Source organism: Mytilus californianus, unplaced genomic scaffold (genome assembly GCF_021869535.1).
Source record: "Mytilus californianus isolate M0D057914Y unplaced genomic scaffold, xbMytCali1.0.p SCAF_1, whole genome shotgun sequence".
Taxonomy (NCBI): domain Eukaryota; kingdom Metazoa; phylum Mollusca; class Bivalvia; order Mytilida; family Mytilidae; genus Mytilus; species Mytilus californianus.
This window is the reverse complement of record NW_026262581.1, coordinates 90512307-90537077: the sequence shown is the minus strand read 5'-3', so window position 1 is coordinate 90537077 and position 24771 is coordinate 90512307. Positions and strand designations below refer to the sequence as shown.

General features: G+C 32.3%; 1 protein-coding gene across 1 annotated transcript; it reads right to left on the bottom strand.

Moving 5' to 3' along the window:
• Positions 1–870: 870 nt before the first annotated feature.
• On the bottom strand, positions 871–23193 carry LOC127738326 (uncharacterized). Its single transcript, XM_052249532.1, has 13 exons — positions 23136–23193; positions 22094–22203; positions 21471–21616; positions 20389–20497; positions 19662–19774; positions 10803–10909; positions 9482–9621; positions 8875–9042; positions 8638–8765; positions 6719–6749; positions 2385–2505; positions 1646–1927; positions 871–1085 (listed from the first exon to the last, which is right to left on the bottom strand). The coding sequence occupies exons 1-13, from the start codon at positions 23191–23193 to the stop codon at positions 871–873; spliced, it is 1728 nt and encodes a 575-aa protein (XP_052105492.1).
• Between the last annotated feature and the right edge of the window lie 1578 nt (positions 23194–24771).

Sequence of the window (24771 nt, the reverse complement as noted above, 5' to 3'; positions counted from 1 at the left end):
ATGGGTAAATAATACCAATTTTAATTCTAAGCTACCGTATATTTTAATCATTGTAACATATATTGCCGGACATCATCGAAAATACTGAATGCAGTTTTGTAAACAAAAAGAACATTATATGATAGATTAGAGTTTGACATCCAATGAGAACTATTACATGCATGTTAGGACGTTAAGATGTTAGAAATTTTAATGTGATACGAATATTAACCCTACTTTGTACTAGATCGACAGGTTGAAACGGGTTATGTAATGAGTTATGAGTTAACTAGAACTGTATCAGACTGTAGGGATACATTATACCCTAAAATGAAACTTTTTTTTCTGATTTCGAGCCCATCCGTCTTTGGTTGTACTCTTAAATGCCGCATGCTTAGGGGAGAAGCACCTAATTTCAAATTTAAAGTTCTTGGTTTGATACGACCGGGGATCGAAACCACGACCCTTATTTCGAGGCGAGCACGAGACCACCAGACCACCGTTTTCAATGTGTTGCAAGAAAAAATTGACAAAATTGAAAACAGTTTTCTAAATAAAAAGAAGACACTTACTATTCACAAATAAAGAACTAAATTTGCAGAATGTCTGTTATATCTTTTATTGTACTGTTTGTTTTGTTTTTTAAACAAGCATACACTTTACATCAAGTATGAAGGGCATTTTTCGTGTTTTTTGTCCTTAACGTTTCTTTCGTTGTTACTCTTTATTAAAAAGTTAGCTAAGAACCATCGACCTCTGATTAAAAACAATATTTTCTTTTTGCCTATGATATAACCTAAATTAACCTAAATGTCTATTATTTTTCTCTTACGCAATTAAAATATTTATGAAATAGAAGAATTAAATATGTCCAAACTTTCATAAGACTGTCTAACTAATTGTACCTGTATCTGTCGAATCTGTTGAATCAGTAAGCAATCCGTCACCAAAAAGTACATCGTTTCCATTATCGTTCAAGACAAAATCACCACATGTTCTAAAGTTATTTGGTAATACAGGCATCTGTGTTCTATTGCCTTCTTGTAACACCAAAGCCATTCCATCTACATTATGCAGTTCAATGTGACAGTGGAAATACCAATAACCTTAAACAAAATAGTTATATGTCTTATGTAGTTTTAATTCGATGAATTTATCGAATATTCAATTAAAGGAAGTGGTCGATTTGATGTTAAATGTTAACAGGTTTCAAATTATCAATATCCACGGAATATCATCGATGTCTGAAGAAACCCGATTTCATGCATTCAAAGTAATATTTTCGTCAAATTCTATGAACTATTTTCAAATAAATCATCAAAAGTTCTTTGAATCACAATCCAAAGTAACAGTATCAAATAGTCATAACCCCTGTTTATGTAACCGATCAATTGAAGGATTAACCAGGATATTTTACTACAGTATAATATCACATGCTTTTCTTTTGTTTTCATTCAAATAGCTTTCATTTGTACGTTGTTTGCATTGTGAGTTATTCTTCAACTTTAGATTTTTCTACCCAAAGATGTTAGGTCGAATGCGGAAAAAAAATATTACATGCGCACCTCTATTTAGATTGACACCAATGAGCTTTATTTGGGAAGAACTATTATTCCATCGCATTACCACATATACTTTAGGTTAGATAGATACAAGTAAAACATACCAGGGTTATCAGCAACAATTCGTATTACAACATATCCACCCCAGGGCACAATGATAGTGTCTTTAATTGGTGGATTGTCAACATTCATCCCTGGCACATTGCCAAAATTCCACGATTCGTCCGCCCATTCAGCTCTGTTGCACTCAAGTGTATTACATTTTATATGAGGATTCATCCTGGTCAGGTTTCCAGTTTTATTATCATATTCAGGAAATCCTATCTTCATTACATGAAACCTGTGACCGTGCATATGTACAGGATGAGCTCTTCCGAAACCAGTAGGTTCTATACAATTTGAGATTTCAGAGATATATGCAAAAAGTTTTAAAAAAAGTTCATTCAAAATGCAAATAATTAAAGACTTCATACAGTACAATTTTGTTACCGGTGTGCTTGTAAAATCATGGCCTATAAATTAAAATGTTTTCGTGTATTTACTTTAAACCAAACAAAAGATAAGAATCGCCCTTGACTAATTTTGGTGCGTCCGAAGCGCTATTCTGAATCTACTTCTATATGAAACACTCAAGACAAAAACACTGAATGCCAATAATGTATAATTACTTAAAAAACAACATGACGTAAACTGTATAGCCCAAAACCACATCATTTTAAATTTTGCAGGAGGTAGGTGAAAACAGTTAAATGCTAAAATACAAAATAATAGAGAACTATATTTTCACAGTTGAGAGGTGGATCCCAATTCAACAAAAGTATATTAATATTTGTTTACCATAATTTATAAGTACAAACTGGATCACGTTTCCTAATTTCAGGTTGAGAATATGTGTACAGGTACACACTGAAGTGCAATCCTGAAAGTCACATGACGTTGATGAATCTGGACTGTCAGAATCTACCTATAAAATTATAATGATTTCTGATATTGATTGTTGTCATTGAAAAAATCTTGTTGGTTTTTGAGATGTTATAAGACCATATATTGACCTCTATAGTTGCCTTCTTGGTTTTGTGTCATCATTTGTGTCTTCACATTTCATATTATCGATATCTAAGTAAGAAAACAAAACACATTTTTTTTCTTAATACGATACAAAAAGAGATACAATACACAGGACAAATACCACCACTAATGCATCAAAACAAACGTTACAAATTGATGTTTTAGGGTTATAGGGAAAAACATTGGAGTTTTTTTTTATCATGTAACGAAAAATATGACACAATGAATCGAATAAAGATTATCAATAAAAGCTTAGTAATTAATTTATTACATATAGAATGAAAAAAAAATGTTATCTGTTACTTACAGTACCAAATCAAATAAATAACCCTATAAAACTATTTTTTTACTTACAAGAAGAGGAGATGCAGGTAAATTCATTCTAATTCCGTTTATAGAGGACTGCGCTTTTGGATTATTATTTAAGGCTGAAAAAATAAACCGTGTTATCTGTTATTTATATTTTAAATCTTGCAGTGCTTTTCCTATTTTTATTTTTAATCAAAATACTGTCATATACATATACATGTTTAACAATACTGGGAAAGTTCCTGTGCTGTGGGCTAAAGACGTAATTACAGTACTAGTACAATAACGTTCGTCGTCAGACCCAAGAGACCGACTCTCATGTCATGTTTAAAAAAAACATCGTCACGCAGCTGACCACATTTCGCCGATAACTGCGTTAACAGTCAACAGTTCATTTCATTTCATTATTGAACATTTAAGAGGCATATGTAATGATTCTGTAAATAGAGTGTACTTATATAATAAAATCGAGACGTTAGTAGTAAGTCCTAAATAGATCTAAAATGATAAAGACTTTGGGATCTTTATATGATAATGTTTAGTCTAATATAAAGGTTAAATTTTATTTTAATGGATTGGTTCCCCGTTAAAAGTGGTTTCAGACAAGTTTGCATTGACTAACTTTTATAGTTCAATATTAAATTTAATTGATAAAGTCACGAATTCAAATTATGGGTACTAACACAGTCAGCTTATCGAGAAAACACATACAACGTCAGTAAATAATCTAATTTAATGAATTTTAATGACAAAATTGGAAAAATAAAACTGTCTGTCAAAATGGTTCAACATTATGATCAGTATCCGAGGAAAATCTAGTTTCAAAAGTACATCGTTTTTACAAAACTACTAAAGGCAGACTACTCATCGAAATTTCAAGGAAATAAATATGTAAAAAACATGATTTTTTTCATATTATGAATGCATAAACTACTTTCTTTTGAAATATCGTTCCAAATTATTGTGTGAAATGGTTCTGAAACTTATTTTGTTTTAGTTTAATCAAAAACTTGGCAAAAATGGGAATATTTGTAAAATTGATATTTCGGATCGTGAAAGATCGGGTAGCGCTATTTGATGATCGTAAAAAGTATCGTTGAAGATCTGTTGCCGCTAATTCGTTATTGCAAAAATCCACGAAACAATCAGATCATTCTTTAATGGGATGACATTATAATTATTTGTAATTGGTATATCAAAAAAAAAAGTTTGCATGACTTAATCCGCTTCACTTTTGTTTTCGAATAGGGCTATGTCTTAGATAAATGATTTTTTATGAGTTGTTATTTGCTTTGAACTAGCTGTCAGTAACTGCGAGTACTCTCATATCTCACTACGATACTTTGTGTCTTGTTTGTTGTTATTGATGTATAAATACCCTGCCACTTCCGGTCTGTGTTTTTGTAAGATGTTTTTTTCTGCTTTGTATAAATCTGATAAGTTAAACCATTTTCAACTGACTTTTATGGTTTGTTCTTATGTTGTACTGTTACGTCACTGTCCCAGGTTAGAGGGAGGGTTGGCGCCTTTAAACATGTTTAACCCCGCTACATAGTCGTATACGTTATGGAATTTTCTCATTGTTTAAGGCCGTACGGTTGCCTATGATTGCTTACATCCACTTCATTTTAACTTTGGTAGATAGTTGTCTTATTGCCAATCATACCACATCTCCTTATTTTTATTATTATTGTTCAATGACATAAGATCTGATTATTTGATAAGATCTGATTATTTGATGATACTACATCGACTATTTGCTTTATAATAATATAAGTCCGTCTGTCCGTCCTGCATAAGTTTTATGTCGTATGAAAAGTTGAGGTTGTCTCATCTGATTTCCATTAATTTTTATGCACAGTCATATCTATAAAACGAAGACCCTTGTTAATTTTTGTTAAAAATAGAATGAAAAAAATTGTCTTAAAAACCACAGGACAACTGTGATCATATTCCTGACTTGGCAAGGCATTGTCCTAAGAAAATTGTGTCAGGTTTTCTAGCTAGCTAAAACGCCCAGACAGTTTTTTAATGTTTCGTAACATTGCAAAATTTGGTGAGCAACCCAAACAGACATAGTTGGTTAAGGTGGCCATAACTGGGATCCAAAACATACATCACAGACATACAACACAACTGAATCAAACGTTCAAACACACTTACATTTCAAACAAAGACGCCAACAAAAAAGAAGTTTGTAGTTGATAATGCAGTAAGTATAGTAAAGCATAATGACATATACAATTTCCCGATAAAATATAAAATAAGTAAAATATAAATACAAGGGTATACAAAACAACACTATAAACACCTCATGTGTCCGAATCGCATCTCTGGACCCATCCGCATAAGGAACGACAAAAGCAAAAAACCTGAAAGCTGGATGTACATATACCAAACCACGTCAAGAGTCATACGACCAAATGGAACGTACGGTGACCTATAGTTGTTAATTTCTATGTCAGTTGGTCTCTTGTGGAGAGTTGTCTCATTGGCAATCATACCACATCTTTTTATTTTTATATAAATGTACAAAGACAAATAAAGGTAAAACTGTAAAGTAGATAAAATTCTACACAGATTCAGCACCTAGAATCTATAACTCAAGACCATCCTATAATATTTGTGAAGTAGACACTAAATATTCATCTATTAGATCTTGGTAATTTCCGATGAACCTTTTGATAAAAGGAACGAAATGTTCTTTCACAAATATCTGGCTGATTTTTTTTTTGCTCAGGCATTGATGAAAATTTACAAAATGGCTGCAAGATCCGAATATCGTATGTGTTGAGAAATGAATATCCATACGCGGATGAAGTTGGTAAATTGCTGCTAAGGTGAGGAAAATTTATTATTTCAAAGTTGAAATCATTTCGTTAATCATAGACTCGGGTATTGAGATGACCGCCGTAGTCCATTGCAGGGTATATGGGTCTAAAAATGGAAGCTGTATATGTGGTGTCTGTAATCTCTAGTTCAGGACTATTACTGGATCCAAAATCATAAAATTGTGTATTGATAATGGAAAGAACATCTTAAATATACCTATATGATACTTTTCGACAATTTACGCTCTTAGAGGTCTTATAATCTTGGACGCTTAGTTAGCACTGCCTCTTAAAGGAAAACAGGTCTGAAAATGGGTCTTTATGTACAAAGAAGCAATGTTTGACCACCGTTAGTTCTTCTTTCACAATCATTTTCTCGATATACCGAATGACACCCGTGTTGTTTTTATTGTTAAGAAAAAAATAACAAAGATATTGATGTCAAATAAGGTATTATCCTTCTTTAAAAAAAACTTTATTCTCCTTAACCAAGTATACACATTATTATTCAGTAAGGTACATTAAGTGAAATCATTACCAGCATTTGTCACTGCACTTATTTACCAAAGGATAAACGGTATACAAGATATGTATTGTTATGATGTGAACACCAGAGTCTCTGTGTGGTTGTAGACTATGATAAGTGGTTTGATCTTGAGTTGGAATTCAAAACGTTTTCTGAACAAAAATTTCTTCGACAATTATAAAAGTCTATTTTGAAATAACAAAGGCAGCTAAATACATATTAGTCAATTGTATTGCAAAATATATTATAACTAACAAAAAATTATAAAATTAAATTAAATATTCATAGTTTTTAAAGAATGGTATGGAATTATTCTGAAACTGCGACTTACTCGTAAAGTGAAAATTCATGAAGAATTCTTGGAAGTTATTTTTAGATCCCGGCAATGGAACAGGAAATCTATCTATTTCCGATTTCAACGACTTTAGGGATGCCATTGGTACACAATATGTGTTTAGTTGGTCTGGAAATTTGCTAAAACATACAAAACATATAATATTGATTAAGATAAAAGGAATGATTAGATAAAAGAAAGAGAAGATGTTTCATACAATATATATAACCCCTTTTCTACCGAAAGATGTTTGCTTTAAATGTCCTATTATCTTATGAAATATGGGACACTAGGTCATTTTTAGGCAAATAAAACATTTAAATAACATGGTTTTGAACAGTTTTTAAGGTCACAAGTCCTTTTAAATGCTACATCATGTCACAAGGTCGCCCATCAAATCCATCAATGTCGCAGGTCGGATATGACCATATTGGAGAAACAAATATAGTTAATGTAATGACCTCCGAAATTAAACTGACCATGGTATTTTTCAAAATTTATAATGATTTTTTTTTTTATATTGAAGAACGAACTTCGCCTGAATATACTTTAGATGAAATCCAATTGAATCCTGGAAAAGAACAAAGCTGTGTTGAAGCAAACTTGACATTCGAACATATAATGTTCTCTTTTACTGATTGGTCAGCTTATGAGATACGTAAAGATGTTTTTTAGTCTCATTTCTAGGTAAAGAAAGTAAAATACAAAAGCAAAACTGTGTTATTCCAATATCCTTAAAGGGGCACTAGCTGTCAAATTCATGTTCACCGATTTGACTCAAATTCTCATATTTGATTTATAACCATGTAAAACATTTATCCAAATTATAAAAGGTCTAAAATAAACAATGTACATGGCATGGGCTCGATAATATGCAGCTTCGTTTTGTGTGTATTTTAGTCTTGACGACATCTAATAAACCATCGAGTTGACCTCCGAAGACCTCCGATGGTCATATAAGCTATATAAACATAAATATAGATATAGATAGAAAGCGAACTCGTGCAATTGGATTTTTCTAGGTCTGTTTAATTTCATATTATAGATTAAAAAATATATATTAATAATCGTTTTAACCTGTATAAGAATGATTTTTGTGGATCGAATCAGTCAATCAAACGATTTACCTTTGTTTCACTTTCAATGTTAACATTCTTTTCCTTTAAATAACCGAACACGCACAATTCATGCGTTATCCATCTCTAGCTAAGGGGTTAGATTTTTAAGTTCACATGAATACGGATTCAATGAGGTCGAATTATTCACTTGCAAGTGAATAATTCATCATCAATGTTTCTTAGCTTAATTTGGCAAAATTGAACCATACTGGCTGCTAAAAGCGAATTATTATTTCACTATTTCACTTTCATTAATGATTAAACAAAACAAAAAAAATCATACTTTAGATTTTTTATATATCTCGTAGCTAGTGACCCTTTAATAACGATAAAAAAATTTAAAACCGTCACATTCATAGTGTACATTGTTGGAGAAGATACCAGAGGGGCAATCATAAACAACAACAGACAAAACCATGGACAAAAGAAGAAAGACGAACAAACTGATTACAGTTCAAAAACACTCAACATAATTTGGGCAGCACACACCCAACCAAAATCCGACAATGAACTCAGGAGCTCTTAAAAGGTGAGTAGTCCTGGGCCTGTTGATCGAACGTGTCATAGGATCTGTGCTAAGACATATCTTAGGACACGATTTAGGATGGACTTATGACTGTCCTAGGACATGTCTGAGCATGCACATCGAAGCTCTCTAAGGATGATCTTACCTAGGATGTCCTAACTGCTATCTTACGTCTTAAGTGTAGTATATATTTCCAATACGTATATTCATAATTTTTGTTTCTTATGTACTTCCCACTTTTGACCGTATATAATCTTTTATTCTGTATTCAAATAAACTTTGAACGTAACGAATGATACTTTCACACGTTAAAGGAGTAATAGAGAAAACACAAAGGAAAAGTGCATCTCTAATCGATCGGTGCAAAGGTTCAGATAATCTTACCCAAAGAGACAGTTAATCAAACGACATGGATGATCTGTTGTGCATTCTGTTCTAAAACTTGTTGGTTCATCACTTGTAGCCGTTGCATATCTCAAAATACCATAACCTTTTACCATATTTATTGGCTTCTGAAAATAAACTAGAATTAGATAAAAAAAAAATATTGCATCAGATAAATACAGGTGATATCACATCATTCAAATATTTCCTTTGTGGCTATACTATATGTTAACAAACCTCATTTGTATCTTTTGCTGCCATGTCTTCCATCCGTATCCAATAGTTACCAACAGGAGCATTGGCTTGGATCTCAACATCTATCCTCTCCGCTGAATGTAGTATAACAGATTCTGCTTGTTCTTCTTCCACTTCAGTCCCATCAACTGCCACAACTTTCAATTCATGCTAGTTGTGAACAAAACAAATTTAATATATGATTATATATGTCGCCGAATTTCACTTGACCTCAAAATTACCATCGATATCTACAGTTTGTATTTGCCTCTCTTTCTATGATTTTTTTTTCGAGAATTGAAGTAAAACAAATTAAATGTCTTTTAGCTGTATTACTCAGCGAAAATTAGAACTGCGTTTGAGTATTTACAACATGGATCAAATATAATAGACCGTTTTTAAAGATAGATGTGCAACAATATTTTCATTATATTTCATCAAACATGTTTCTAAGAAAAACTCGCATCATGGGAAGATAAGTATATGAGTATTTGATGGTTTATGTCGTAAAACAATTGTCTGGGCAATCGTCAAAGAAATACAGCTGAAGATCATATGAAAATTAAAATTTGACATAACTATGATTGATAAATATACAGAAACATCTTACGTTGTCAATAGACACACGGTAAGCATTCATTGCTGCTAAACTTATAATTCTAAATCTGTATCGACCACCCTGCTTCACAACAAATACTTCTAATGGTATATATGGATAATAAGTAGACCCATCTTCCTCGTATCGTCTTCCTGTAAAAAACAATACGGACAAGAATGTTGTTGATGTCTTTTTTGGGGTTATTATGTCTTTTGCTCGTTGTCTCATTAACTAATATTTACGTTACATCTCTTTTAATTGTATTTAATACATTTTGCGGAATACCACATTTATATGCCTAGCTTAATTACTGTATTTTGTGCGATGACGTTATTATATGAAACATAAGATGCTTTTTATTAAAAATTTTTTGGGTCTTATTGACGACTTACTAAGCTCCTTTTTTCTCATAACAAATTTGGCAGGTAACGGTTTCGATTCGGGACCGGAAATGTTTTACATAGTCTGTGATTCGTTTACATGCACTGTTAATAATTTCCATTTTTACATTGGATGACCGTGAGGGCATTCCGGTGTATTGTTGCCACAGACATTTCTACCCACGTGACTTTCGTTTTTGACTGATAACCAAACGCAAAATAACATTCCTTATCGCTTGTTATATATCAATTTCATCAATAAATATTCATGAAAATAATTTTTAAGAACATAGATAAATGATATGAAAATGTTTTGTCGTGAGAAATATATATATCAATAACAAATCAAGAATACAGAAAAATTGTGTTAACGCATGCGGAAGAATATCTCAAGAACGTTTTGCGGGAAAATATGAATGCCTACTCATATCCAATCTATTAGAAAAATCGAATTATTACAGAAGAGTGTCCACCATGCACTTGCGCTGCTCTATTATTAGAATAGTAAAATAGAATGATATACAAATGGATGAACATTATATATACATGTAACTCTTATATACAAATATTAATATAATATATAACAACAAACCAGAGTATACTGATTGGTATCACTCCCAATATAATAATTATTACGGTTAGGTTGAATTCCGTGTCATTTATTCATCATCCACGCACGAACTTGTCTGAGAAAAAAATATATATCTATGTACCTTAACCTCACTTTAAGGTATAGAGATGTGATTTTTTTTCTGAGACAAGTGCTTGTAACCATCCACAAGAAATTGCGGTCATCCGATGTTCAGTACTTCAGTACTTTGATTGTATTCGATATGGTTTAATTTGCGTTTTCTCCAATGATACTAGAATGAAGTATTTTCTTAATTCTGTGTTGGAAGGGAGAAAACCCATATGAGAATATGTCGACAAATGCATTAAAGATATAAGGTTACCTTTTGCATTTATAACTGGTGTTTGTATTCCCCGTTGTCCTATTTCTGCATAATCATATGTTCTTTTGACCTCAAAACACTTTTCTCCTTTTAAGTTATCTGAAAACCTTTAACATACGAATTCCAGCTCCATTATAAATCAACATTTAGGTTAATATATTTACACGAGGACTTTTTATACAATATTATATATAAACATACTAAATAAATAAATGATTTGGAAAATACGTTGAATGTATAAAAAGTCATGAGAATTCTGAATGCAAAATACGTTGAAGGTATAAAAAGTCATGAGAATTCCGAATGCAATTAGGTAAATTTCCGTTAATAATTATGTTAACATGTTGAACTTCGACCTCGGGTTCAACCGGGTTCAACCGGGGTTAATAAATCAATTCACAAATAGAGATCTCCTTGCGCTCAAATGTAATTCTTAGTGAAGTATACTGGCAACTTCTTTTACAGAAATATATACACATTTTATCATTAATATATTGTCATGCTTCTGCATATTCACTTTTGCTTACGCTGAACTTTAGTTAAATTTGATTCTATGCAAATTTTATTACGTCAAGCAATAGGAGTAAGAATATTTTTTTCGCGCCAATATAACCTGCATCCCCGCCTGCATCAGTATTATATTGTAATCTTTCTGACATTTCATTTAAACAGCGTTTAATAATATAGAGTAATTTTGGTAAGTATTACTTATTAATGTTAAAGTTCTCCAGAGGTCGTTGTCTAGACCTTCTTGACGGTCAGTTTAATCCCATTTATCAATTATCCCCGACGACAGAAATGTCAACCCAGTCCATTTGTGTGATGAGTGGAAATCTAATCTATTTGATGAACTAATTTCTTCATTAACTGTACATGCAATATTTATGTATTATTTGACAACCAATCACATTCACTTTGCATGTTTGCATGATAAATGGGTTATGTATGTGTGAATTGTGTAGTGTATTGTAAGGGCGATGCAAATTTGTGACGTCAGTGCTCGATCACGTGACATTATTATTTATAAACAAACGGACTCCCCATGTAACACGTGTGGGAATTATCCATACAAAGTGCAATCAATCTTATGTTTCACTATTTTATGATATTTGTGTGTCTGTTTGCAGATCAGTAGTCAAAGTAAAATAGACATGTGTTATTGTTCCTGTTCTGAGTTGTGATTTTTGGTGGAAGAAGACTTCAAGTCTTCTGAAAGCCTTTACTGCCCGGGCTGTAAAATCATTGAACCGTGACCAGGACGTATGCCGTATCCCTTTCTGTGCTTTACAATTTCATAACAACTTCCGTGCCTTATTTTTACACCGATGTTTACACATGAACTAATCTGCATCATTTAATTTATTAGTTAGGCTTGAAAAACGTTCACTATCGTTAGTGTTATAATTTCTCATGTTTTAATGTATTAATATCAACCTATTTATTTATGTAAATTATTAGATTTCATCTCATCTTACATGAACGTTATTTATTTACTTGTAACCGGATGTCTTTTAAGTAGAGTTTGTACATGCGTGAATTTGGTATCGGGTCGGTTCGCCCTGATTACATGTTCGCCCTTGGTCCGTTCGCCCTGAGTTCCTCCCTATAGAGTACATTCACCCTGGGTTCCTTCTCCTTACTTTTATCAGGAAGTATTATATTGACTGCTTTTATCAAGGACGTTTTATACGTCGTTGCAATTATTAAAAAATAATAATATTATGGGTATTAAAGTTTAATGAACTTATTCGGATATTTATATGGTATAAATTCTCGAAATTCAGAACCACGTTGGTTATGTATCTGCGCATGTGCACAAATGGGAAATTTAATTGTGCATCTGAAAGTTCAAAATAATGATATACAGAATTGTCATATATTCATACAATCCATCTTGAGGTAAAGTCAAGTATATACGTGGAGAGTACGACTTCAAATCAATGATGCTTGAAAAAAGCAACAGATTTAGTTGTTCCGCCTGCGTTCAGGTCTTTATTCATATTCCAGTTTTAGACAACATGTGTTTTTTAAAACGAAAGTTAGAATATTTAAGTATGTTATTGCGATGATAAAGAGTCAAGCGCACACTTGAATCTGCTGGTGTTTTACACATCAAACAATGCACCGTCTGTTGACAGAAATATCAATGTACAAACCAAGGATACAAATCCTTGTACAAACTAATGTCTGTTGTTGGATTCCATTTCGAAAGTACATAGTTTTCATGTCGGTCATTGTCGGAATGTCCCCAATGATTGCCTTTATTGCCTTAATACGTTTCAAAGTTTTAGAAGTGATAAAAAACGGGATTTAACAACTGAATAGTCCAGCCCTTTACCGTTATTCGTCATTAATTGCACCCTTTTTATACGCCCGTTTACGGGACGTATTATAGTATACCGTTGTCCATCCGTCGTCAACATGTCTGACAATAACTCAAAAACACTTTAACCAATTTGCATGAAACTTTGGTGAATTGTTTATATCTAATAACTTGGGCTCCCTTTCGTTTTTTATAAATTTTAGATATTAACTTTCCAAGTTATTGGGTTTTATTCATTAAAAAGGAGGATTTTCCAATTTTCGGAATAAAAACTCAAAAACACTTTCACCAATTTGTAAGAAACTTTATTGAATTGTTTATATCTATTGACGAAAGCTCCATTTCGATTATTATAAATTTTAGATTTTACGTTTCCGAGTTATGTGATTTTATTCATAAAAAAGGGGTGATTCTCCAGTTTTCAGACAATATCTTTAAAGTGCTTTGAGGAGTTTTCATGAAACTTTGGCGACTGGTTTATATCTATTAAGATAACCTCCCTTTAGTTTTTCATAAATTTCTGATATGACATTGAGAAGTTATTGAACTTAATTCTTTTAAAAAGCGACGGGCGTATCATGCGCTCATGGCGCAGCTGTTTATTTGATAGTGTATAGATCTGAGTGTTGTTCCATAATTATAATTCGATTTAATTAGTGGTTCAGATGTATTTTTTTAATAGATTTATCTGTGACTACGCAGAAGCACCAGGCTTGGTATGGAAAACTTTGGTAAAGTGAAGTTTAAATGGAGGTTTTCTTCAAATAATCATGCATTTTCTTGGAGATGGAAAAGGATGGGAGGGTGCAAGTATTTTTTTTTTGCAACCACGAGTAGTCATTTTGAACGTTGGGAGGAAATAAATATATTTTTAACACTTTATTCTACATGAATATCTACTTTAAAAGTATTGTGATGTTACAACGAAAACTTATTGTTGACAATCTTTCATATATTTGCAAGATTTTATATGAAGAATATAGACTCATTGATTGCTTGAGGCCAGTTTATATTTTACTGTGAATGTAAAACTAAGGAGATGTGGTATAATTGCCTTAGAGACAAATATGAGCCCAAATTGTCGTGGATAAAAGACGTAAGCAACAGGAAACTCATTTTAAGCAGTTTCTTTAAACATTTATATTGGTCAGAATATTTATCTGTATTAAAAACTATACTAGATTTTCATTTCTCGTTTCAGTGTTTTTTAAGCAGTGGCTGTACCTTTCCGGTTACTATTCATGTGTTGTGTATTATGTATCGTAACACTTTATAGTTACTGGACAGGTTGAATTTAGGCAACAAAACATCCAAACAGCACCAGATCATTATGATCATTTGCAATTCCAGCTGATTTCAGATAAGTAATAAATGATAAAAGAAAGTTAGAAAGCTCTAGTTCATGTAACCGATTTTATTAGATGATTGATAAATATTAAATACAAAAAAAACAATGATCGTAATAAAGAAAATATAAGTTTTGAGATTGAAATGAAAGTAGATCATGACATGATGTGCCTACCCATGGGAAGTTGCATACAGCAAGTCCAGTGATTTTGGCAATATCCAGTATGTATGATTAAAATAAAGATTTAAAAGATTTTGCATTGTTATCAAATTGGTACATGCATGACATGTATTATTGTATGTGACGGCAACTGGGGAAAACAGATCTCCTTGTGAAATGAAAACAGATCATGACATGATGTGCATATAGCAAGTCCAGTGATATTGACAATATCCAACTTACGTACAGATGAAAGAGACCAGTACTGATAATTAAAATAAAATTTTAAAAGATTTTGCATTGTTATTTAAGCAGTACGTGTATTATTGTATGCAGGACAGATCTCCTTATGATATCTTATACATTTAATGCCAATATATACTTTAATTAAAAATGAAATGGGGGTTTGTCATAGACACAAAATATTAACGCAGACTTACAGACTTCATATGAAGCACCTTAATAAAGTGCAGTCACCAATCTGAATAGTAGAGTGTCCCGTACAGAAACTGCTAACAAAAGCACACAAGTTTCACATGTGAAGCACATGAGATGCAAGTTAGAATTGTATGCAAATCAGATTGCTCACATGTGCAGTTTGGTAGTTCATATGTGCCCACAAAAATCTAACATAATGCTCATATGTGCAATTCAAACCTCAGGTGAGCTTTTATCATCCATGTTAGTTTTATGTCAGTTTTGTACTTTGAAAAGTTTGTCCATTCTTCTAACCATTCAAAACTAACCTAGATCATTGCTCATATATGAGCTTTTTCAAAATGACATGCCCAGTCATGTACTTCCTGTAAATTCAAATTCAAAGCATCAATTTGGAGGGAGATGGAGATGAAAAATTTTAAGCCATATTTTGTGCTATTTGAAGTTAATGGCATTGTTGGAATCTGATAACGTTAAAACCAGTGTGGCTGTGGTTAATTATTTGTAAGTTATCATTTCTATTTCATTATGTTCATTTTTGTGTCAGATTCTGAAATATAGTACAATTTTAAATCCTTTATGGGAGTATAATATGCAGGTTGCTTCAAATAAGTACTCCATGTATATAGATAATTCCTTTTTAAACTTTCTGAAATACAGTACTTAATCAATGACATTCATTATGTACTAAACTTGCAAGTCCCTCCATTAGTTTTATAATGTAATGTTATGTTTTTAGTCATTATTGTTTAAATAACAAAAAAAGACAAAATAATATGAAAATCATAATTAACTGACAGTAATTAAAGAATGGCACTTAACATGATGTGTCAGTTATTTTATTTTTAATTAAATTATTTAAGATTTTCCTTTAAATTTGAAAAATATTCCTATTTTGAAGCAGCCATTTTGTTTTGATCTTTAAATACAATTTAATCATCATCATCTGGGAATAATTAAATAACAAAATCAAACGGGTCAACTATTATTCACGTGTGCAACATGTGAGCAGCTGCTCATATGAGCAATCTGATAAAATGCACATGTGAAACAAAAGCTCATATGAGCATTTGCACGTGAGGTTTTTAACATGCAAATTAGGTTAGTTTCATATGTGCAATTTTTTTGCTCACAAAATGCTCACCTAATTTGCATGTTAAAAACCTCATGTGCAATCATGTTAGTTTCTAACGTGAGCATCTTATGTGCAACCGTTTGGTAAGGGGTATGTCTATGATATCATTTCAGCAGGCTAGGAGGTTAAGCTCACTTTCAGTAACCCCAAACACTCTTTAATACAATATAATATTGTATATTACTGTTTCATTTTATTTGTATTTTTGTAATTCATCACAATAATAGTCACCAGTTTTAGATTTATGCGCTTTTCCTATATATTTTTTATATACCGTAAATAATAAACAAACACCAAATATGTGAATTTTTTTTTAAAGATAAAAGACTTTTCAATTGAGCGATTAAACTTAAGTCACCTGGTCAAATATATATATAATTTAATTTTGGATGTAACACGTTTTCTGATTGGCTGAAAGTGTTTTGTCTATCAGCTCATAGACATAATTTTGTCATGTAACCGTGACGTTTTTATCATGATTTACGCCTTTTTAGAATTAAATTATAAGGAATGCCTGTAATATTTTTTCTTTCTATTCGAAATAACCTGAAAAATGTGGTGCACACTTTTAAATAACCCGCTACGCTGGTTATTCAGTGTGCACCACATTTTTTATGTTATTTCTTCATAGACAGAAAAAATATTACAGTCATTCCTTAAATAAAGAAACATATAATGCAAAGATGTCAGCCTTTAAACAAAACGGTCACCGAAACAGATGCCAGCATCCAAAGGACATGACTGTCAGCATTCAATTTATAATGTGTTGAGATAATTTTTACTTGGAACTGGGATTCCAGCATCCCTGAGATTAACTTTAAAGGATGAACATCCATTTTTTTAATGGGATGGCAGCATCCAAAGAGAAAGTTGAGTCTGCAGGCATATAATTGGGATGTCAGCATCCAAACAAAAGGTATATCAAAGTCTATATATATAATAGTTCCCAGCATCCAAATGCTGGTGTGTTCAATATGGAACTTTATAAAGCCATATCAGCATCCTGCAAAGATGAAGATGCTATTTCGATATTTTTATGCCCCCGCCAAAGCGGAGGGGGCATTTAGTTTTACCCTTGTCCGTCTGTACGTACGTACGTCCCAAAATTGGTTTCCGTTCTCTAACTTAAGTTTGCCTCAACCAAACTAATACACAATGCTTATTACCACAAAACACAGATCAAGTTTGAATTATGGTGGCGTCACTTTTACTGTTCTAGAGGTATGCCCTTTACAAATGAAAAAATTGCTAAATTTTTCATTTTTTTTTCTAAAAATATCAATGATGCCATTGTTCATGGAATTTTTATACGACCGCAAAAAAAATGTGCGGTCGTATATTGGTATGACGTTGGCGTCGTCGTCCGAAGACACATTGGTTTTCGCACTCTAACTTTTGTTTAAGAGAATGAATCTCTATGAAATTTTTCCATAAGGTTTAATACCACAAAAGGAAGGTTGGGATTGATTTTGGGGGTTATGGTACCAATAGTTAAGGAATTAGGGGCCAAAAAAGGGCCAAAAACAAGCATTTTTGTAACTTCCAGACATAACTTGTGTGTTAGTGTATGGATCTCTCTGACATTGTACCACAAGGTTCCATATCACAAAGGGAATGCTGGCACTGTTTTTGGGGGTAATTGCCTCAAAATATTAGGAATGAGGGGCAAAAAAATGGGGCAAAAAACAAGCATTATTCTAGTTTTGTTGACAATAACTTGTGTGTTAGTGTATGGATCTTTCTGAAATTGTACTACAAGGTTCCATATCACAAAGGGAAAGCTGGAATTGAGTTTGGGGGTAATTACCCAAAATGTTTAGGAATAAGGGGCCAAAAGGGGCTAAAAATTAGCATTTTTCTAGTTTCCAGAGAATAACTTGGTTTCAAGTGTATGGATCTCTCTGAAATTGTACTGCAAGGTAGCATACCACTAAGGGAAGGCTGGGATTGATTTTGGGGGTAATTGTCTCAATATTTTAGGAATTAGGGACAAAAAAAACAAGCATTTTTCTAGTTTCCAGACAATAACTTGTGTTCAAGTGTATGGATCTCTCTGAAATTGTACTGCAAGGTACCATACCACAAAGGGAAGGCTGGGATTGAGTTTGGGGATGATGAATCATAAGGGGGTTCAAAAAATTGGGGGGGGGGATTTTTTCCCCCTTTTTTTCTTTAAAATTTTCCATTTTAAATTGGTTATTTCTGATTTATATATAAAAGCAAATAATAATGATATGGTTTGAATAGGTAAATTAAAAAAATTAAAGTTCTTAGACCACATTCATTCTGTGTCAGAAACCTATGCTGTGTCAAATATTTAGTCACAATCCAAATTCAGTGCTGTATCAAGCTTGAATGTTGTGTCCATACTTGCCCCAACTGTTCAGGGTTCGACATCTGCGGTCGTATCAAGCTGCGCCCAGCGGAGCATTTTATTAAAATTGGAGTTATCTTCCTTTGTCCATGATCATAGTGAATCAACTACAATCATTGCTTTATACAATGCAATGTTTAATTTTGCCTTCCACTGATAAAACACAGATCAAGTTGAATTTGGGTAGTGTCACTTTAACCATTATTGAGTGATGCCCCTTTATAAATCGAAAAATTGCAAAATTTTTAGTTTCCGTTTGCCCCAACCAAACATGAAACCTATTTACAATACTTATTACTATAAAACTAAGATCAAGTACAAATTTGGGTAGCGTCACTTTTATTGTTCTTGAGTTATGTCCCTGTATAATTTTGTATGCAAGCGGGTGCATCATCTGTGTCCATGGGGACACATTCTCCATTTATTTTGTATAATCCGCCAACACATTTTTAAAATATCCTGTATACAAAAATAATAGTTGTTAATTGTATAAAACAAACTCTCAACTACAAAAGGTAATGAAAGAATTATATAGGCATCCCATATTTTTTAAAACCAATAAAATTTGTTCAGCATAATCTGCTACCCATAGAGATGAAATGAATCCGTATGCTTGAAGTAAGAATAGCATACTACATGTATATTATCATACATGAAATTGAATATTATGTCCAGAACAATGCAAGACATAGAGGTGTATACGAATGAAAGTTATGATAGATCCGAGTTTTATTCAGAATGCACCAATAAGAAACCGTAGTTTTTCTTCAATTTATTTACCTAAAACTGTTATATCAGCTGCAAAATTATTATTATATGTATGCCTACATTGCATTACACAATGGAAATTAACAATGTATATTTATATAAACGATCAAACTTGTAAATAGATAAGCAAAATGAATGCATCTGTACCAGGCGTCCATATGGCATTTAAAAGAATAAGCAATCTATGCGATTTGCATGTTTTCGTTTAATGTATGCTAGGCACACTGTAAGTTTTTCTTTAAATTTTCTATGATGGTAATATTATCTGAATGGCCATATTTCAGGAATAGTGACCTCCTTTATTATATACTCACCTGTTTATATCCCAGGCAGCCCATTTGTCTGCTGTAGCGGAACCAAATGGAAACCAATCAGATAACAAGAACACAAACTCCGATGCATCAGGTTGTCGGCTTCGTTTCTTAGTCTACATGAATGAAAACATTACTTTTTTAAGTTTTGCAATGTAAACTAAAACTGAATTTAAAAAAGAGGCGGCATTCAACAATCATAGATCATTGGAATTAAGACGGACTACACGAGCCAATTAACCAATGTATTTGGATCGTGTTATTTTTTTTTACGCATGGTTAGTCTCGAATATGCATCTGCGTGTCATGTTATACTTGTACACATATTAGATAGTTCATGTGCCTGTCCCATCATGGCAACCTCGTCAGTGGCTATCTTATGTTATTTCGTTTGTTTTGGTTATTGGAGAAATAAGATTTTTCACAAAGTTTTTAGATACGGGTGATTTAGATAGAGCTTGGCACGATATGATATGATATGATATGATTGCTAGCATTTTTCCAAAGATATTCTGATGACAACCTTTAAAATGAGTAAAACAGTATAAATATTGTAAACATCTACTTTAAGGTGTGCATTTTAAAGAAAAGTTATTGTTCCTTAAAATTACCTTAACTACTTAACTTACTTAGAGTTTTTTTTTTAAATTCTGATCTCAATGCTTCTTTACCAAAACTGAAAAGTTTCAGATAGTATAGAAAAAACAAAACAATGGTTGATACATTTTACCTTTAAACCAGAATTTTCTAATATTATGAAAGCTCCAGCTAATCCATCTGATCTCTGTGTTCCTAAATGAGAGTGGTACCAGAATGTTCCACGTGGTCGTGCCGTAAATCTAAAAGGACCAAAAAATGTGAACGAAAGAAATCACTTTACCAATAGAATGTATGTTTTTTGTTCATTTTCCACATTGCCATAGTAAATATTACGACAAATATAGCGAACAATATACGAGATAATTTTACTGTGACATTTCTTAAACGCTCTTATACATAAACCTTATCAAATAACAACTACATATAGAACTGTTTGTTGTGATGAAACGCAATTTTTAAGGTTTACGAAAAGGGAATATAAACTGTTATCACAATAATAGTTTGTTAAAGAATATTTCAATGAAATCTTATTTATTCTTCAGTTAAAAGTTAGAAAAAATATGATATTAGATTGTGGGTTTTAATGTATTGTTTCTCGTTGTTTTATATTATTTATTTTACTCATATTTGACAATGATTAATAATTATGATCTTTTTATGTATGAGATCGTATTTACCCAGATGTAGTTTCAATACTTGTGTTGTGTGTAACGATGGTTATTGTTTACTGGTTTTCCGTTCATCTGTTGAATGTTAGACTAACGATTTGTGAATTTTTAATTCTATAAGCGTATTATACAAAATTAACTGCGCATGTGTTTCTGGAATTTCAAATATCAGGTATATTCGAGGATACAACCGTTTGGTAAGCCAAACACATAAACCATTCAATAGCATCAAAACCAAATAGGATTGAGAATAGAAACGGGGAATGTGTCAAAGAGACAACAACCCGTCCGAAGAGCAGAACACAGCCGAATAGCCAAAATCGTTTGAGGAAAGCTATATTATTTCTTGTTTTTCTAGTATGTAAATTTTATAAATTTCGAATAAATACCACAAGCATTAAAATTATGCTATTAAAAGAGAGAAGAAAAAAGAAAGCCAACAACATATCTATCAATAGAAAATTTTCAGTTTTCAATTATTTTATTTTAAATCAATTATAATACCCCATGCCAGGGTGTTTATACTCTAGCACGTTATATATACCTGTAAGTGAATGTTTCTCCTGGATTGATAGGACATTGTGTCACTCTTGGTACTCCATCCATATATGGTGTTCCCTTCTGCGGCAGTCCATGCCAATGAAATGAAATACCTTCCATCCAAAGATCGTTCTTCACGTGTATCACGATCTATTTTTTAAAATTTAGAGTTAAATTTCAAACAGTTGTAATGACGATAGTATTCTTCTTTTAGTGATTTTCGTCAGAAGATATATTTTTTGAGGTATCCAGGTTTTGCGTGCAATTATCGCCACTTTTGAGATTAGTTCATTAATATTGAATATGTAAATGTACCAAAACAGTACTTAATTTGGGAATTTCTGTTTATATCTTTCAATATATCTTTTCATAACAGCGGATAAGAATATGAAGTATTATTACTACTAGTATATGTATATAATAACAAAAATGAATGGATTTCCCTTGTTTGGACTTTATGCAAATGTGTCTTTATTTGAATCTAGGTGGTACTAGTATTTTCAGCTTTTATCGGCTATATTTATAGTTGTCCCGTAATTGTAATTCCAACGAAAAAGAAAGAAAATGGATTTTGAAGCCATATGATTGGAAAACTTAATATCTCTTTCAAAACTATATCTTATATACCTGTTGTCCTTCATAAACTACCAATGAAGGCCCTGGAATTTGACTATTTATAGCAAATGCCATTCGGGGTTCACCATCACCCGTTATTATACTGTCTTGAAGGTCATCAACTATAATATACGAAACAAAAACATACAGTGTAAAAAGTTTTAAATATTTATTGTTAGCTATTAAGATTTTAAAAACGAATACTTTTAGATTTCATCAAATTATATATATTTCGTATACACATTTGGATATTTGATATATTTGCTAATGAGAAAACTAAAATGTATGCACCACTTCACCCTGTGAACTAAAGATAAAAAATTAACACAGATATCTGACGCTATAAAAAGTAAGATAGGATTCAATACAATTCATTATTTCAGTTATGTCTCCCATTATGCATACACAAAAAATACAGTCATAAAAATCGTTTTTATGCATGAGCCAATCTATGGAGTTTACGGACACAAAGTTAATAAAGCCGCCTCGAGTGCGGGAGGTCGTGGCATCGAACCCCGGCCGGGTCAAACCAAAGACTTTAAAATTGGTATTTGCTGCTTCGCCGCTAAGCACGCGGCATTAAGAAATAAGAGCAAAGAGCAAAGACTGGTCGGCTCGGAGTCTGAATAATGTGTCTGGGTAAGGTGACATGTCTTCCTGCGGACTTGTGAACTAGCACGTTAAAAATCCGGCTCAGTGTGTCGGAAAAGCCATTCATCATTCATAATTCAATAAAATTTAATTTTTAAACTGCTCTTAGTACGGGAACATACACCCCTTGTTCTGACAAGTGCTTATTACATTTAATTGATCGAATTTAAATTTTAGAAAGGCAATACGAGAGAAGTAGGAAACTTAAGACTATGACAGAGAGGATTTAAACGAATGACAGATGAGTTTTAAATGTGTAATTACAAACTAGAGATAGATCATATTGTTTAACACACCAAACAGAAAATATTATGCTATGTGTCTTTAGAGTATATGACTTTTGTAACCAAACCTGTCCTGTAAAAGTTGTTTGAGCCACAGTCTGTCCTAGCTTGCAGTGTACCATTTACTGGTACTATTGGATATCGTGTACCTGTTCCAGAGGGTGGATTGTAAACCATTGTCTGTATATAGTTAACAGTCCAATTATATTCACAAATTGTTTTAGTTATATCACAATTCGGTTCCACAACATTATCGAATGATGACGTTATCAGTTTAAAAACAAAGCATAATGGTATTGCTGTAAATATTTTCATTGTGGTCATGTTTGGCCTAAAAAGTACAAATAAAATTTTACAAAAATAAGGAATGATATGCTACCACTAATTAAAACAAAGTGTTATCAAAAGACTTTGACATATACTATGAACAGTGAAACATACAATTTCCCCCCTAATTCTATCAACATGACAGTTTTTCCTTACGAATTTATATTTTGATTAAATAAAAAACAATATGATTAAATATTGTTAGAATCTTAAAAGTACATTCGCGAAGCTACAATACGTATATATTTTGATAAAGTTCCAAAAGGCTTTATAAAAACCCTAGATAGGAAATTGGCCTTACCTAATTTTTCCCGAATGCACTGTTTTTCTGCAATTTATTTTTTTACTATATTGACATAAGCAAATGGAATAAACATCTACTCAGTGGTAAGCTTAACTTAAAGAGTATACTAACCTTTGAGTTGAATGTTATCTAACGATTTTAGATGACCGGCTTTGTCATTCAAATCCAACCAATTTGAAACACCAGACCAGGCACTGCTGATATATTTCTCCTAAAATCTTAAAGTGAATTAGATATGTACATAAAAGCAAATAGAAATACTATTTTCTAGTATATGTAATGTCAACAAAACATGTGAGACTGATGTATAGTAGCAAGCATGGTAATTTGTACTTGTTTTCAAAGTTATCATTATCTTGTCACTTGATGTGTCAGTTTGAGTTCTCTCAACTGTAATGCATGCCTATGATTATGATAAATAACGCAGAGCATACCATTTAATTTGGATTCGATGGCACATTATATATACTTATTGAAAAGATTCATCCTGATAATCTGCCTCAATTGTGGTGGATCCAGGATGCAAAAGAGTGGGAGCATCAATAACTTAGGGAGTGTAATTTAGCAATAAAATCTAATGTGGCTAGCTAAAAAAAAAGATAACAGTAAAGAAAAGGAAGACTTGACCTCTTGAAATTCGTAAATGAAAAAAAAGTCAGGAATGCGAGTGCAGTTAATTATATTACACCATGAATCACTAGTCACAGCTTACGAACAATAAACCGACATATCACAAAGAACTAGGGTTGAAAATGCCAAAGAGATAGGGCCAATTTCTCCTCATCTTGTTTCACATCAGGGCAATTTAGTAAAAGTCTTTCAATCTTCACTTACATTCATAGTACCACAGCATCCTGTGTGTACTTGAGGTTCTAACAACACTGTCGTTTATTTCTAAACATAAAATTGAGAATGGAAATGGGGAATGTGTCAAAGAGACAACTACCCGACCATAGAGCAGACAACAGCCGAAGGCCACCAATGGGTCTTCAATGCAGCGAGAAACTCTCGCACCCGGAGGCGTCCTTCAGCTGGTCCCTAAACAAATATGTATACTAGTTCAGTGATAATGGACGTCATACTAAACTCCAAATTATACACAAGAAACTAAAATTAAAAAATGA

Bases quoted from the DNA above. Each gene is read 5' to 3' on its own strand.
- LOC127738326 (XM_052249532.1), bottom strand. From the start codon at position 23,193: ATGGTTTACAATCCACCCTCTGGAACAGGTACACGATATCCAATAGTA. The intron at 8,766-8,874 runs GTTTGTTAACAT...GTTTATTTTCAG, and splicing joins CAGCAAAAGATACAAATGAG to AAGCCAATAAATATGGTAAA. The intron at 1,086-1,645 runs GTATGTTTTACT...ATTTTGTTTAAG, and splicing joins AATTGTTGCTGATAACCCTG to GTTATTGGTATTTCCACTGT.